The sequence below is a fragment of the Xiphophorus hellerii genome, chromosome 4, assembly GCF_003331165.1.
Source record: "Xiphophorus hellerii strain 12219 chromosome 4, Xiphophorus_hellerii-4.1, whole genome shotgun sequence".
Classification (NCBI taxonomy): domain Eukaryota; kingdom Metazoa; phylum Chordata; class Actinopteri; order Cyprinodontiformes; family Poeciliidae; genus Xiphophorus; species Xiphophorus hellerii.
In genome coordinates this window covers 29,699,161-29,714,390 of record NC_045675.1, presented here as the reverse complement: position 1 = coordinate 29,714,390, position 15,230 = coordinate 29,699,161, and the positions used below count along the sequence as shown (strand labels likewise).

General features: G+C 42.3%; 1 protein-coding gene and 1 non-coding gene across 2 annotated transcripts; both read left to right on the top strand.

Annotated features, from left to right (window-relative positions):
• Positions 1-935: 935 nt before the first annotated feature.
• Positions 936-1,009, top strand: trnat-agu (transfer RNA threonine (anticodon AGU)). Its single transcript has one exon. It is a non-coding gene; the product is annotated as a tRNA-Thr (tRNA).
• A 632-nt stretch (positions 1,010-1,641) lies between these two features.
• Positions 1,642-15,140, top strand: lrp3 (low density lipoprotein receptor-related protein 3). The gene is made up of 7 exons (XM_032560328.1): positions 1,642-2,766; positions 6,012-6,150; positions 6,240-6,445; positions 7,602-8,218; positions 9,098-9,573; positions 10,435-10,567; positions 10,656-15,140. The coding sequence occupies exons 1-7, from the start codon at positions 2,664-2,666 to the stop codon at positions 11,367-11,369; spliced, it is 2,388 nt and encodes a 795-aa protein (XP_032416219.1). The 5' UTR covers positions 1,642-2,663; the 3' UTR covers positions 11,370-15,140.
• The last annotated feature ends 90 nt before the right edge of the window (positions 15,141-15,230 follow it).

The window sequence follows — 15,230 nt, the reverse complement described above, 5'->3', positions numbered from 1 at the left end:
TATATTTTTATTTTTGCTATAAGATTTGCTTTTGAGTAAAAGTAGGTCAATAATTGTGATTCTAGTTACTCCAAAATGAATACGAATGCAAGATCTTTAATTAATGGGAATCTATTTTTAAGACGACTTTATCTGTTCACAAAAATTTGCCCTAAAAGTTGAAAAAGTGTCCATCTGGCACACTTTATACTCCCCTGCTCTCCAAATGTAGCCTTGGTTTATCAATCAAATGTACTGCGATAAAACATTCATTTCCATTTCATCATTTTTAGTTTCAAATAAGCACCATTTTTTTTAAAGTACTTAGTATTTTGTGCAAATGAGGAGCAAGCAGCTAGAATCCAGAGATGGATTAGAAAAGGAGTTAACCATCATTTTAAGATGAGTGTTTTATTGTAATGTGGATTTCATGCTGCAAAATTTTTGTAGTAGTCTTACTTGATTTGTGCAATTGTCTCTCAAATATTTACATTTATTTTTGTTGGTATGTTTTAAGTGGTGCATGTTCATTTCAACTTCATCCATACTCTTAACTGCTACTGTAGTTTCTTTGACCACCTTGGAAAAGAGTCTTGAGATTTTGGCTGTACTTTGATCCAGTCATGAATGACAGCTTTCCATTTTCTTTCATGTCTTTCTGGTTTTCAAATATATGAGACGATTTTCTGCACTTCTTTTTAAGTCTCCAGTCCACTTCGAAACAACTTGGAATCGGAGCATAATATCCAATATAACCAGCATGAAGAATATTTCCTCGAGGGCCACCCATTTTACATAAGCTGAATGATTATTTCAAAAGCAAGTGTTTAAGTCTCCAATATAAGACAAACTCTCATCAACAATTATGAACAGAACACATTTTTTCTTTGTTTCCATTTACCGATTATCCAGTGACTATAATAGTTATAAAGGCTTTTCCCTATCGTGACATCAGCGGCGCCGTGGCTTAGTTGGTTAAAGCGCCTGTCTAGTAAACAGGAGATCCTGGGTTCGAATCCCAGCGGTGCCTTTTGTCTTAATTTCCATTTAAAGGTGCTGATAGCTTTTATTTTACCTTTCTGCATCCTTTAAAAATACCAAGAAAATGCTAAAATAATTAAAATCTATTTCAGAAGAACCATAGTTTGTAGATTTTACAGAAAGATAATCCAAGAAATGTGCCTTACACACCTTGTATAAAAGATTTCTGTTACTTGTTGCTGCGGAAGGCAGAATCAGCAGGTTTGAGTGTTGGCTGGTCAATGTGTCCGGTGTGTGTGGATAACGTGCTGGTTTACGAAGGATTGTTGTGATCGGATATGTGCTGAACCAGACTGGACTACTTTAAAAAGGGAGTGGCAAACAGCGCCATCTTCTGGACGACTAAAAAAAACTACATGCAGTAAACCTTTAAATACCAGTAGGGGAAGTAGAGAGGGCCAAAACTGTCAACATAAATCCGCCCTTAATCAAATGACGAAGGTAAGTTAATTTTAGTAGGCCTATATTGCGCTTCTCAATAAGTAGTTATATTTAAATATATGTTTGAAATTTTATGCTGTTAAAAAAAGGCATCAGGTTCAGTGATCATCCTTTGAAAATCGGTGCAAAGAGCTTAGAAAGTTAACAAAGACATTTACAAATAAGAACTCCAGAGAAATTAAGAAACTCTTCTTCACATATTTAACATTTAAATGTCACATTATTTGGGTCAAATCACCACTTTCACAGAGGAAGTTCAAAGATTTCTTCTTTTTCAAAACAAATCGTTCACTGTTGATGTGAAACATTAATATGATTTATTTGTAATGTCTTTTTTTATGTTGTTTTAAAATATTTGTTATGCCGCTGAAGCTAATGGGGAGCTCAATAAACATAAACATTTTATAGCTATCTTTTTGACTTGATGTTTTCATAAAATCTTCATATTTTGTCACAAACAATTAGTTCACATCAGTTTTACTCGGTTTAAATGAGCATGAATTTATTGTTTTGAATTTTAATACCCTGTTACTTAAAAAAAAAAGTAAGTACATTCTTTATTCGTGAACTAAAGTTATTTTCGATAAATGATCACATAAAACAATGCATTCATACAGCATAGATACAGTGCCTTCCAAAAGTATTAACATTTATTGATCTTTCACACGTTTGTCATATTACGACTTTAAAGTATTTTTTAGTATTTTATACCATGATGTAAAGCTTAAAAAAGGAGAAAAATTAAAATAAAAAATAACAGCTGTTTACACCACACTATATCACACAATATCATTTATCGAAAATTGTAAAAAAAAATAATAAATAAATAAATAAAAGTGAACAAATGTGGCAAAGTTCAAAGGCTTTTGGAAGTTTAACTACGTATCTTTGAAGTGAAATTAAAATAAAACAGCAGACACCGCCCCCCAATAAAGCATCAGCGTTAGAACACCATGATCCAGCCTCTTAATTTGAAAATTTGAAATATCTCTTTTCCCCCGCCAGTGTTGCTTTTATTTTGAAGAGTCCAACCGGAAGCCGCGTGACTTGCGCTGTCTGCCTTTCTTTCCCTGCTTTGCTCCGACTGCAAAGGACACAATGCACGTTCCCAACGCGGAGCCGCCGGCGGCGTGTCGGAGCTGACAGCAGATGCTGGAGCCTCGCTGCGTCCCCGATGCGGAGCCCCGGATCCTGAGCGGACCATGGGGCCGACACAGCCGCCGCCCCCGCCTCCGCCGCCGCTGCTGCTGCTGCTGCTGCCGCTGATCGGACTGCTGTGGTGCCGCTGCGTCCCGCTCTGTGCAGGTGAGAAAACAACAATCCCTCCATCCATCCCTCCATCAGCGCAGACCCTCTGTTTTTATACCGGTGTTCCTTACATTCATGGAGGCTTAATGAACCCGAGTTTTAGCTTGTATTCGCCTCTGATGCGTTTCTCATTAACCACACCTGAATAAACCTGAATAAACCCGGGCCAGCATTGTTCCTGCCGCCGACACGGTGCTGAGCCTTCAGGGGTTTTCATGTTGTGATCTGGAGGAGGAAGCGGTGTCAGTCATCCTGCCGGGAGCATTGATCTGTGGTGGCTAAATGATCAGGGCGAGTGTAGAAACATGGATGCTCTTTCACAAATGTGATGCTGGTATCGGCATTACATCACTGCCTCTCTCTGCAGCCCCACTCTTCCTCCTCCTCCTCCTCCTCCTCCTCCTCCCATCTCTGTGTCTCTGCACCTTAATGGAATGACCATAGAGTTGATGCTGAAGCTGCAACATGCTCTTTACAGGTCTCTGTGTGATACTGAGATAAGTGATTCACACACCTTCCTAGTTGCAGACAGACAGTCTGCAGACACTCATCATCATCATCATCATCATCATCATCATCATCGGCTTCATCTGTGGGACTTTAATGACGGTTTAAACTGAAACTACAAGACACAGCTGGAATTTATGATTAAAAACAAGAGTCAGAGGCACAAGTTCGGCTCTATTTTGGATTAAATAATCAAATGCAATTTTGTTTGTTTGTTTGTTTAAAGCACAGTTAAAGTTTCAGTAGAGTTGGGGTGCACCGATTGAGCCTTTTCCTTAAAAAGCCGATTTTCGCTGAGGTTTTTATGTTGCTGTTGTTGTTCTTGTCTGAAAAGTCACTAAATATCGCAACAAAATCGCTAAGTTGGCAACTGGCCAGTTATCAGCCTGCTTTAATCCAAAACCAGCCTGACCCTGAGCATAACGCAGCCACCACTATGCCTCACAGCTAGTGTAGTTGTTTTGGGTGTTGGGCTCACCTTTATCCCGACCCTGACCCTGACCCTGACCTTGACCTCGACCCTGTTGTGATTTAAATCCAGGTTTATGCCAGAAGACCAACCGATTCTCCGTTTTTGGAGTGGCTTAATATCACCAAACTGTAATATATTTATGCTGATTATGACCGTGTGCCAGCGTGTGACTGGATTATTAAAAATAGAAACACCTCCACCCTCAGGCTCTCTGCTTAGGAAACAAACATAGTTACAAATGCAAATAAGAAATAAAATAAAACATTAAAAAGATCAAATGTTTGTTATTTTATTTTCTTGCAAACAACAAACTGTACTTCAAGGCCAAATTGAATAAATAAAAAAAAGAATAGTGCGATACTTTTAGGTTTTGAAGAATATTAGCATTTATATCACCATACAAGTTTATAATTTCTTTTCTCATGTTCAGAAACAAGAACATTACGTACTGTACATAAAACAGTTCCCAAGCTTCCCCTTGATTCGTTTCTACATAGCTTTGTTACGATCCAGTCGCAGCGTTTCGTTCCCGCTTCCTGTCCGGACTTTGACTAGGCCGTCGCGAAGCCGAGCTCCAAATCCTCCTTCCCCCCGCCGCTCTGCAGGACGGTCAGTCGGTGTGACATGAAGCTGACGGAGGGAGCAGGAGTCCAGGGTTGCTGCGGCAACAGAAACATTCTGCAGCCCTGTTCGATGCGCGGCCAGACACGTTGTGTTAGTCGATATCCATCACTTAGCTTTTAATGATGCCCCCCCACACACACACACACCTCTTGCTTCACTCTGCTGCTGATTCACTGATAAAGTGTGAAAGGCTTAAAAAAAAAAAAACAAGCTCACACCCTCAGCAGAACCCAGTTCGTCTCTGGGGTTGTTTTTTTTATCACAGACATAAATATTCTCCGATCAACATCTCCAGTTGTGGCTCAGAAGCTTTCAGCCAGATTAGTTTCCAAGTCTGCCAACATCAGCTCTACGTGCTGCACTGGACGTCTCGAGAGAAACAGAAGTTGATTTTAAAGTGGTGGGTAATCACCCTGACCCTGACCCTGACCCTGACCCTGACCCTGAAAACCTAACTGAGGGAGGTTTTCAGGAAAGGCGGGTTGATCCTGTTTATTGAAGGAGCATCAGGATCCCTGACTGCGGCTGCTAAAGCTCGCCGCCTCAGCCTGACGGCGGCGCTGCTCCCTGGAGCAACGGCTCCACGGCTACAGAGATGCCGTTGCCTTGGTTGCCGCTTTAACTCCTTCTGGATCTCTTTCGATCTACATTCACTGCATAAAAATCAAATAAAAATCTTACCAAGTGTTTTTGGTTTAGTTTGTGGTGTGAATATCTTAAAACTAACTTGTTTCAAGTCAACAATTCTTTAATATTGATTAAAAAAAAGATTTTTTTGCACAGCATTTCACTTACAACAAGACGTTTTTCCTGCTACAGGAGAAATAATCTGCCGGTGACACTACTACTTCTTTACATCAATATTAAGAAATGATTTAAAACAAGCTGCCATGTCTTTCTGAAAAGTTTTCTGTAAATCGGTTTTGCTTTATTTAAAGTGTACTGAGATGTTTGCACAAGAAACTAGAACAAAAATACTTGGTAAGATTTGAGGTTTTTTTTTGTTTTGCAGCGTTTCATCTTTTGTCCCCAAAATCTGTAGGATCATGTTGGTTTTTAAAATGTGAAAATATTTAGTTTCAAATATTTGTAGGCACATCTGAGCACATTAGAGTATCACTGAAATTATTATTTTCTTCAGTGAATCTACTTAAAATTAGAAATGTAAATCTATTTACTGCACAGAGGAATATATTTAAAAGAAAATTCACTTTATTTTGATCAGACTTTGGCTTGTATGTCATATATCTTAAAGCATAAGATGCAGGTGTATATGTAAAAGGACTACAATGTGTATTTTAACAAAAATATAGATATTTTGAAAAAGAAACATATGTAAAGCATAGATGAGGTAAGCAGCAGCCACAGAAAAATGGCACATTAAAAATAATAGTTTAGGGTTTTATTTATTATATTTGATGTTCTATTTTTTCTGTATTTATGCCAGTTTTTTTTTTTTTTTTTTTAAATTAATCCTCATCATATATTTTACATTTGAAATTAGATCACATGCAGGACATTTTGCTTTATACGAAAATCTATTTTACAATTCATTTTCAAACGGGAGGGAAATAGCGCCACGTAATATATATTATATTATGATTTCCTGCTTATGGTTCAGAGTGTTGGTGTGTTGCAGCGGCCTGCACAGAGCAGGTGGAGGTCCACACGGAGCGGAGGGGGGTCCTCTACAGCCCGGCCTGGCCCTTAAATTACCCGCCTGGCCTCAACTGCAGCTGGCACATCCAGGGCAGTCCGGGGGAAGTGATCACCATCAGGTAGGGTCGCTGCTGCACATGCGCAGCAACATTTAATTTCTCCTTGCAAAAAAACCCCAAACAAAAACACGATCCGTCCTGGGCTCCAGCTTCCGTAACTTTGACCTCATGGAGTCGGGAGGATGCTCGGCGGACTGGCTGCTGATGACGCCGACGCGCAGCGGGGAGTCCAGGCTCTGCGGTTCCGTGCTGCCCCCTCCTTTTATTTCCACCAGGGGGCGCGTTTGGCTCTACTTCCACTCTGGGAGCAACAGCGCGGGCCAGGCGCAGGGCTTCCGTCTCTCCTACATCAGAGGTGAGAAGGGAACACTTTCTCTGCGCTCCAGTTTAAAAAATAAATAAATAAATAAATAAATAAAATATAATAAAATATTTCACTACACAGTCAGACATGACAACAGAAACTTAAATGTGTTTCATTTGGGATTTTATGCGATAAAAAGTGTAAACTAGAAAGATATCGTTGCATGTTTTTCTAAATAAATACCTAACGTTGTGACGTGCCTCTCTGCAACTAACGATTGTTTGAGTAATCTATCAATCATTCTGATGATTAATTGAGTCAAAAATGAAATAACAGCGTTCTTTTAGGGTATAGCTGATCACTTTTATCAAAGGATAATGTTTTATTTTTGTTCATCTATTACTATTTGGATAGTAAACTGTGTTCAATAGTTTTTAATTATTTTTTTCTACAGAATTTTAACCAGGTGAAGCTAAATCTGCCACTTCAGGAGTTCTGGTTTCAAGTGGCCTTTTTTGTGTTTATGCTCAAGTTAACCATTAATCGGTTACTGAATTAGTTGATAATTATTTCAGTAACCAATTCATCGCGATGAATCTGATTAATCGTTTCAGCCCTAATGAATTTGAATGATATATTTGGTATATACTGTATAAATTGGCGAGAAGTTTGTAATTATTCTGCATGTCCTGTTGTTTTCCTCTGATGTTCTCCAACAAACTGCTGAAACTTTCACAGAGCGGCTGGATTCACACTGACACTGCTCGATAAAATCTCACTTCACAGACGGTCTGGGCTTTCTCTCGTTTACTTGGATTCCATACAGTATTTTTTTTTTCTACCGAACCAATCAGCACACAGAATCAGAAGTTGTCAACGTCAGTGTGGATTTTCTGTTTTAGAATTGTAGTCTGCTTGTAGTTTTAGCAATGGCGGCGGAGGAAGTGAACAGGTCAGTTATGTTTCTTCAAGTGGAGAATGTTTGTTCACAGCATAGAAAATTTCCTTTAAGCTTTACAGCATCAAACCGGCGGCCTACATATGTCACGACCAAACTTTGGCTTTTGGGTAAAATGTCAGACTGAACAGAGTGGCCGTCTCCAGAGAGCAGCCCGAGAGCCCAGACCGTCTGGATGGAGCTAAGTGCAGAACAACGGTCTGGTTTTTACACACAGCTGGACTCCGCCTGGGTTTCTGCCCCCTGCAGGTCACCTCGGTCAGAGCAGCTGCCAGTCAGACGAGTTCCTGTGCGGGAACGGGAAGTGTCTCCCTCGCTCCTGGAAGTGCAACGGCCAGGACGAGTGCGGCGACGCCACAGATGAACACGGCTGCTTCCCGCTTCCCACCGAGCCCCTCCCCAGCCTCTGCCCCCCAGGCTCCCTGCCGTGCACCGAGGCCCAGACCACCCGCTGCCTGCCCGCGGCGCTCCGCTGCAACGGGGACCGAGACTGCCGCGACGGGAGCGACGAGCTGCGCTGTCCGGACACCACCTGCGGCAAGCGACTGGGGAACTTCTACGGCTCCTTTGCCTCCCCGGACTTCTTCCACGTTGACCGGAGCTCCGTCACCGAGTTGAGGTGCTCCTGGCTGCTGGACACCCAGGACCCCAAGCCCATCGTGCTGCAGCTGGACCTGCAGCTGGGGCCCGGGGATTCCCTCCACGTCTACGACGGCCTGCTGCAGCGGGCGGAGCATCTCTTACAGGTGTTGTCGCATCACAACAACCGGCGGCCAGCGCTGCTGGAGTCCAGCCGGGGTCAGATGAGTGTCCTGTACATGGCGCAGCCTCACAGCCCCGGGCGAGGCTTTAACGCCACCTATCAGGTGCTTCGACGTTCCTAAGCTCCATGACACAGTGGCGCCCCTAAGAGGGTGACTAGTGGGGGCCATGACCCCTTACCCCCAACTAAATAAATGTATTATTTATTTATTTCATTCCTTTACAGTTTAAAATGGTGTTGATATAAACAACATTTGGATTTTGATATATAATCTAAATCCCTTCTCTCAAAAGTCAATTTGCTACACCTTAAGCAAGTAAGCATCAATCAACCATCAATATAGATAAACACAAAACAGGCAATGTACATAAAAAAGAAGTATATTGATTTTACTAAGTGAATGTACTTCATTACACCTTGATAGCCTATTATTTTTTATTTTCTTGAAAGTAAAATTTGATCTTCTCTCATTGGTTTCTTTTAGACAGATTGTTCCACAGATTTGTATTTATTTGTTAGCTTATTTAATTCAGTCTAAAAATGAACATGTTGATAGAAACAAAAGTTTGAACTAAAAATGAGAAAATAATCTTATGAATTCTACCCCTTCCTCTCAAAGGTCAATTTGCTATACCATAAGAAACTAAGAATAAATAGATTTGTTTGTTTAGTTGTTTTATTTATTTATTTTAAATCTCTGATGCTCCCAAATCATAATCTTATACTTTATGTTATCTTTCTTAATAAATCTTTTTTTGCCAACGTGTTAGTGAAATACTGTTATGCGTTTTAAATATAACTTCCACAGTATAATAACCTATTAAGTTATGAAATAAATAAATAAAGTTATATACATATATATCTGTGTCCACCCCTATAAAAAATTTTTCTGGGGCCACAGTTGTCATGACGACCTGTTTCGGTGTAGCCAAGCAAAGCCTATACATTTATTTGATGTCATATCCTTTCCTCCACCTCACAGGTCAAAGGTTACTGTTTCCCCGGAGAGCACCCGTGCGGCAGCGAGCAGGGCTGCTACTCCGACCACCAGCGCTGCGACGGGTACTGGCACTGCCCGTCGGGCCGCGACGAGGAGGCCTGCGCCGTGTGCCCGGACGGGGAGTTCCCGTGCGAGGGAGGCGGCGGCGGCGCGTGCTACGCGGCGTCCGAGCGCTGCAACAACCAGAAGAGGTGTCCGGACGGCTCGGACGAGAAGAACTGCTACGACTGCCAGCCCGGAAACTTCCACTGCGGCACCAACCTGTGCATCTTCGAGACGTGGCGCTGCGACGGCCAGGAGGACTGCCTGGACGGCAGCGACGAGAGGGACTGCCTGGCCGCCGTGCCCCGCAAGGTGATCACGGCGGCGCTGATCGGCAGCCTGGTCTGCAGCCTGCTGCTGGTCATCGCTCTCGGCTGCGCCCTCAAGCTGCACTCGCTGAGGAACCGAGAGTACAGGTGAGCGATCTGGCAATCCTAAGCGGTGAAACGATTAATTGGGTGATAAATTAAAACCAGCTCAATAGTTTCCATTTGCACGATGGTTTGTTTTTCTACCAAACCCTGTCTGGTGCTTTGGTCTACAATACGACCAGCCCTTTGTTCCCAAAGGGCTGGTCGTATTGTAGCCCAAATTTTAAAAAATTTGCCCTTTTTTGAAGGTCAAATTTTGTTTAGAGACTTCAGTGTCCATTTTATATGTTGTTTTGTTTATTTATTTAGGATATTTAAAATGTCTTCCAGTTCCAGTGTTAAACGTCCTTTAGAAATGAAAGTTTATTGATCTTCGAAAGGGTGAACTTCTATTATTTTGCCGTTGTTATATTTGTTGAAAATGGTGTCAAATTATTTGTTTATTGGGTTTTAAATTTGTGTCTTCATTGATGAAGAAATGGGTTTTTTTATCTGATTCTCTGGGGGAGCCGGTGTTTCAAGAGAGGGTCATGACCCCCATTTGAGGTCACCACTGGATGGACTGCATGGATGCAGCAGATAATTTTATGTTAAAACATTTCATCATTGACCCTTCATAACATTTCAACAAACATGTGGTTGTAATGAACCAAAGTGAAGAAAAGGTCAAAGGTGAATGAATACTTATGCAAGGAATAGCATCAGTGTTGATGCTTTTAGTCTTTATTTATTTTTTAGTACAACATGTTTTCTTCTTGGCAGAAGCTGTAGCACACAGGAACGCCTGATTGAGTCTAATACTTTTAACTGGAGCTGGTGGGAATAAGAAATGATCATAATTAAATAATAATAATAATTAATATAATAAACAGGTTGTCTCGTTTCTCACTGTTGCTCTAATTGCAGAGCGTTTGAGACTCAGATGACTCGCATGGAGGCAGAGTTTGTTCAGAGGGAAGCCCCCCCTTCCTATGGCCAGCTGATAGCCCAGGGTCTCATCCCCCCGGTGGAGGATTTCCCAGCCTACAACCCCACCCAGGTAACACCATATGGGATCTGCGTCGAGGAACTGTACGGTGACACAGCACCAGACGTAACCTTTATTTCCGTTCCCGCCCTGCATTCAGGCGTCGATGCTCCAGAACCTGCGGCTGGCGATGCGCAGGCAGATCAGGCGTCACTCGGCCCGCCGCTTCTCCTCTTCCTCCTCCCGCCGGCGCCTCGGCCAGCTGTGGAGCCGGCTGTTCCGCCCCGCGGGTCGAGCCAGGGCCCACGCCGCCCTTCTGGATCCTGCCGAACCCGCGCAGGTCACGCTGGGGCTCCACAGCTACCACACCGTGAGGGAGGAGGGGCCCCTGGGCGCGGCGCGAGACGCGGCTGAAGATGGAGGCTCGTGCTCGGCTGCGGTCGACCTCCAGGCTAGCGCGCCTGAGAGCCCCGCGTCGCCGCTGTCCCCGCACTCGGTGAACAGTTCCGACTCGGAGGCGCCGTCGCCCGTCGGCGGGGTTCCCCGGTCAGACCCAGCCGCCCCTCAGGCGACCGCTGCTCCCCCCTGCCGTCGCCGGCCATCAAAGAAACTGGTTCTGGAACTCGCAATTAACCTAAAGGGCGTTTCCTTAAAACGCTACTCGCCCGTGGGGCCGTTTTCTCCCGTGTCTCCTCCTGCGCTGGAAAGCAGCTTCTTGACGCAGTTGGATCGACGTCACCCCCTGGGGTCAGCGGTGGCGTCACCCTCTGAGATCGTGTCTCCGTTAGTGGAAGGAGAGGAGTTTGACGGCGATTTCTCCGGGGACGTGCCAAGTGAGGAAAGGAGCGAGGTGAACGGAGAGGGAGCAAGCTGACTCAGCGGGTTCCACACAGCGAGGAAGATGAAGACTCAGGGAGGGAAGTGCCATGAAACACGAAAAGCTCTCAATGGGGGAAGACCAGATAACGCTCCAATCAAGTGTCCTTCTAATGTGTCCGAGACCTTTCCTTTTCACTGACGGCTCATATTCTGACTGCTTACTACTCTATCCTGATGTGAATAACACCAGCAACGTGTGTTGTTCTTTTCTTTGTGAAGCTCACTGAGGATTGGAACAACTCTGATCAACCTGCTTAGGCCAACACATTAAAAACAAAATCTTCTGAGCAAGCCACAAACAGCTTTGTGTTGCTACCCAGAGCCATTACACACCGCTACTGACTGTGAGCCGTGGAAGCCTGTGGACAAACTTCTTCCCCTCCCTCTCCTACAAGATGATATTTTACGAAAATTTTTAACATTTGGCCCCAGTCTGCCACGTTCAGGAATGTTAGGTGGAGATATTTAATTGCTTCTGTTTATTTATTGAAAAGGTGAACCGTTATTTTAATCGATTACTCAATCAAAGCAAAAAGACAGTTGTTACTTACCTGGTTAGTTTCATTCTCACATCCAGGTTAGTCCTGCCACTGGTCTCGCTTTCTCATGATGTTGATTGTTGTTAGCATAATTATGTTTGATGTTTATTTATTGCTGCTTCGTGACGCGCCATCTTCAGCTGAAATGTGGAATAAACAGCCTCAGAATCTAGTTGTAGCTCACAAGAGAGCATTGCATAACAAGCTGGTTAATAAGTGTTAATTTAGTTAATCAGGTTATGTGTTTGGTTAGCTAGCCTCCTGTTAGCTACTCGACAGACATGTACGACTGTACGGTAGTTTTACGACAGCCTACTAGTGATGGATGGAACTCCCTTTAGTTTCAAAGGCAGGATTTTTTTCAACGTTTTCCATAATCGGAAAAAACATATATATTTCAGCCAAATTTGTCTTTCTTGTAACCATGAGGAAAGTACAAGAGCCTTTTCAAGCCAGCTCAGTGGCAGTGCGCAAGCAACAGGTGAACAGAAGGGGAGCGCTATACTCTATGCTTGACGTAACCAGAGAAAATTCTGGTCACTCCAGCACTTTTCTTTTCTTTATTAAAGAAAGTGCTGATGGCATGATGGAAGATTTTAAAACGGAAACTTTTTAAAGACCTTGGTTTACCTCGATACCAGCACTGATACCATGACTAATCCGAATCACCTTACTGTACCGTTTGACACAAATAAATTAGTTGGTTTTATTATTTTTTTAAATACTCTGTCTCCTTGAACTGAATTAGCCAACATGAACGCTGCAGCCACAACACATTTATAGTTTAATGGCTGTTAGCCGGCAGTTAGCTAGCTTAGCATACAGACTGGAAACAGAAAATGCTAGATTTGCAGTGGTTTGCTCTTTTTTTTTTGTCTGAGTGTTGAATTCGATACTTGCGGTTATAATATCTATCAACATTAGTCAATATCAATATTTTTCTTAAATGTGTGCAGTGTACATTAGCAAGTTAGCTTAGCGCAAACTTTGATAATTGGAGGAAGGGATACATTTTGCTGCTTCTTTCTGTTTTCATTCTCTGTTAGGTTAAACTAAAAGCTTGCTTCAGGTTTCATATTTAACATTTAAGTGAGGTTCCTCACGATGTTCTTTTACCTCCTAGAACTTGGCCTAAGCAGGGAAGCAGTTAGTTTAGCACATTTAGCAATTGGTAAAAAAAAAAAAAAAAAGACTAAGCAGCTGTTTCCTCCTGGTTTTGAACTTTGTACTAATCTTGCTACAAGGCTTATATATTAAATATATAAAACACTAATAATTTTTTTTAAATGAAACTTATTTTAACTTATTTTGTGAAATATCAAAAAAGCAGGCAACAGTTTCAGCTTGAAAGATTTCTCCTGCGTTTTCTGCTGGCATAGAAATGTTCAAGCCGTTTTTGGATACAGCTCAGATTTTTGGTTGGCATTTCTTATTTGCCAAGTCATGAGTTTTTAAATACCCAAACTGGGGTGGATGCAGAGGTCAAAGACCCCGGATGTTGCCTGTAAATGTACGCAGCCACGTTACATGTTCTTTTGCTTGAATAATCCAAACTTTCTCTATGCGAGTATCCGCAGTGATTGTGAAGACAATGGAGACGATCGCTACGGATCCGATACAAACTTCTCACTACGCTCTGTTCGTGGAACTGCTCGAGGAAATGATGAAAGTTTTTTTCTAATATGAGACAATAAAGAAAATAACTATTTTTCAGTTTTCGGTTAAGACTTGTGTGACTATCTTCCCTTTTCTGCTCGTGTCTTTGGCGCGTTTTGTAAACGCCATTTTTCGCTGGCAAGAGCCGCTTCTACTTACGGCTGGACTACTATAGATTGTAAACGTAGTTTTTCTACTTACCTGTTGAACTATTGCGCCAATATTTTTGCAGTAAAAAGAAGGAATGGTTTAACTTTGTCCAGGAAAGCAAGAGACATTGTTAGGAGCTTAATGCGGGTTCTTAAATGAAACTTTTAGTTTTTTCTTATCCAGCTTGCTGAATGTCCCATGCTACCTTCATCCACAGCCTATTCAGACCTCTTGAACAGTGGTCCCCAACCCCCGGGCCTTGGACCGGTACTGGTCCGCGGACCAATTGGTACCGGGCCGCGCAAGAAATAATTAAATATTTCCATGTTATGTATCGAGTCTGGAGGATCTTTTCTTTTGAAAATCCTTTAACCGGATTCTGTCGGTTACCTTTTGCGCGGCAACATTGAGCCCACAAACATCGTTTTGGTCTCCTCCCAACGCACGCACCCCCCTGCTTTCTTTTCCAGACGGGCAACCCCCTAACTCCCCGGTCCGCAGAAAATTTGCGAAGTTTTAACCGGTCCGCGGTATTAAAAAGGTTGGGGACCACTGCTCTTGAACATTTTCACATTTTGTCAGTCATTCAACCACTGTACTGGAATTTGTAACAAATTGCTTTTGAAGTGGAAAGGAAATGGCTTTACAAATCAAAATCTGGAAAGTGTGCTACCTTTAAGTGCGTTACCTTTAAGCCACACATGGAGTGGCTTACTCTATGGGTGAACAAATAAACCTGTAAAAACGAATATGAATACTTTTTCAAAGCGCTGTTTTTTTTCTTTCTTGTATTTTCATAAAAAGCTGCTGCGTCATGTCAGGTCGTGGTTTTTCTGTCAAAACTCATTTGACAGCCGTGGTCGACTGTTTATGATATGTTGCCTTCCTGGACGCGGTACGCTGTGATTCGTTCATCTGGACGGTTCGGTTCCAGTTCACCGCTGCATCAAAGCGACTGTCTTCTCTGGGGGGGGGGAACAATATTCATTTTGGTAAAACGTCGTGTAAATGTTTTGTGTTTTTTTTTCCCCTCTGGTGACATTTAAAATCTCAGTAATGTGAAAACATGTATTATTTGGAATGGTTTAATAAGATTTTGTTGTGTGGGTAATCTGAAAAAGGTTGGGTTTCATTTAACCTCCCAGATGAATTAAATAATTTCCAACATGTTAATTCCCAACATTAATGTTAATGTTTTTGTTCGAGCATTGTTGAGTTTTAACTGAATTAGGTCCAGAATAATTTAAGGTTTGTGATTTAGGTCGGATTGTTATTCCCATCGAAGTCTGAAGCCAACATGAGTTTGTATTGCTATTTTGAGATACTAAATTTAGACACTTTTCTCCTGAAATGTATATCAAGACCTACTGATCAAAACCTGTCACAGTTTTGACGTGCCTGAATAAATACATAAAAGGTCTCGTTTTCCCTCAATTTCTCAATTCTTTAACCAAGTGATGCAAAAACCCGAGTTTCAAATTTCTACAAAAACACAGATTGATAGCAGTAAA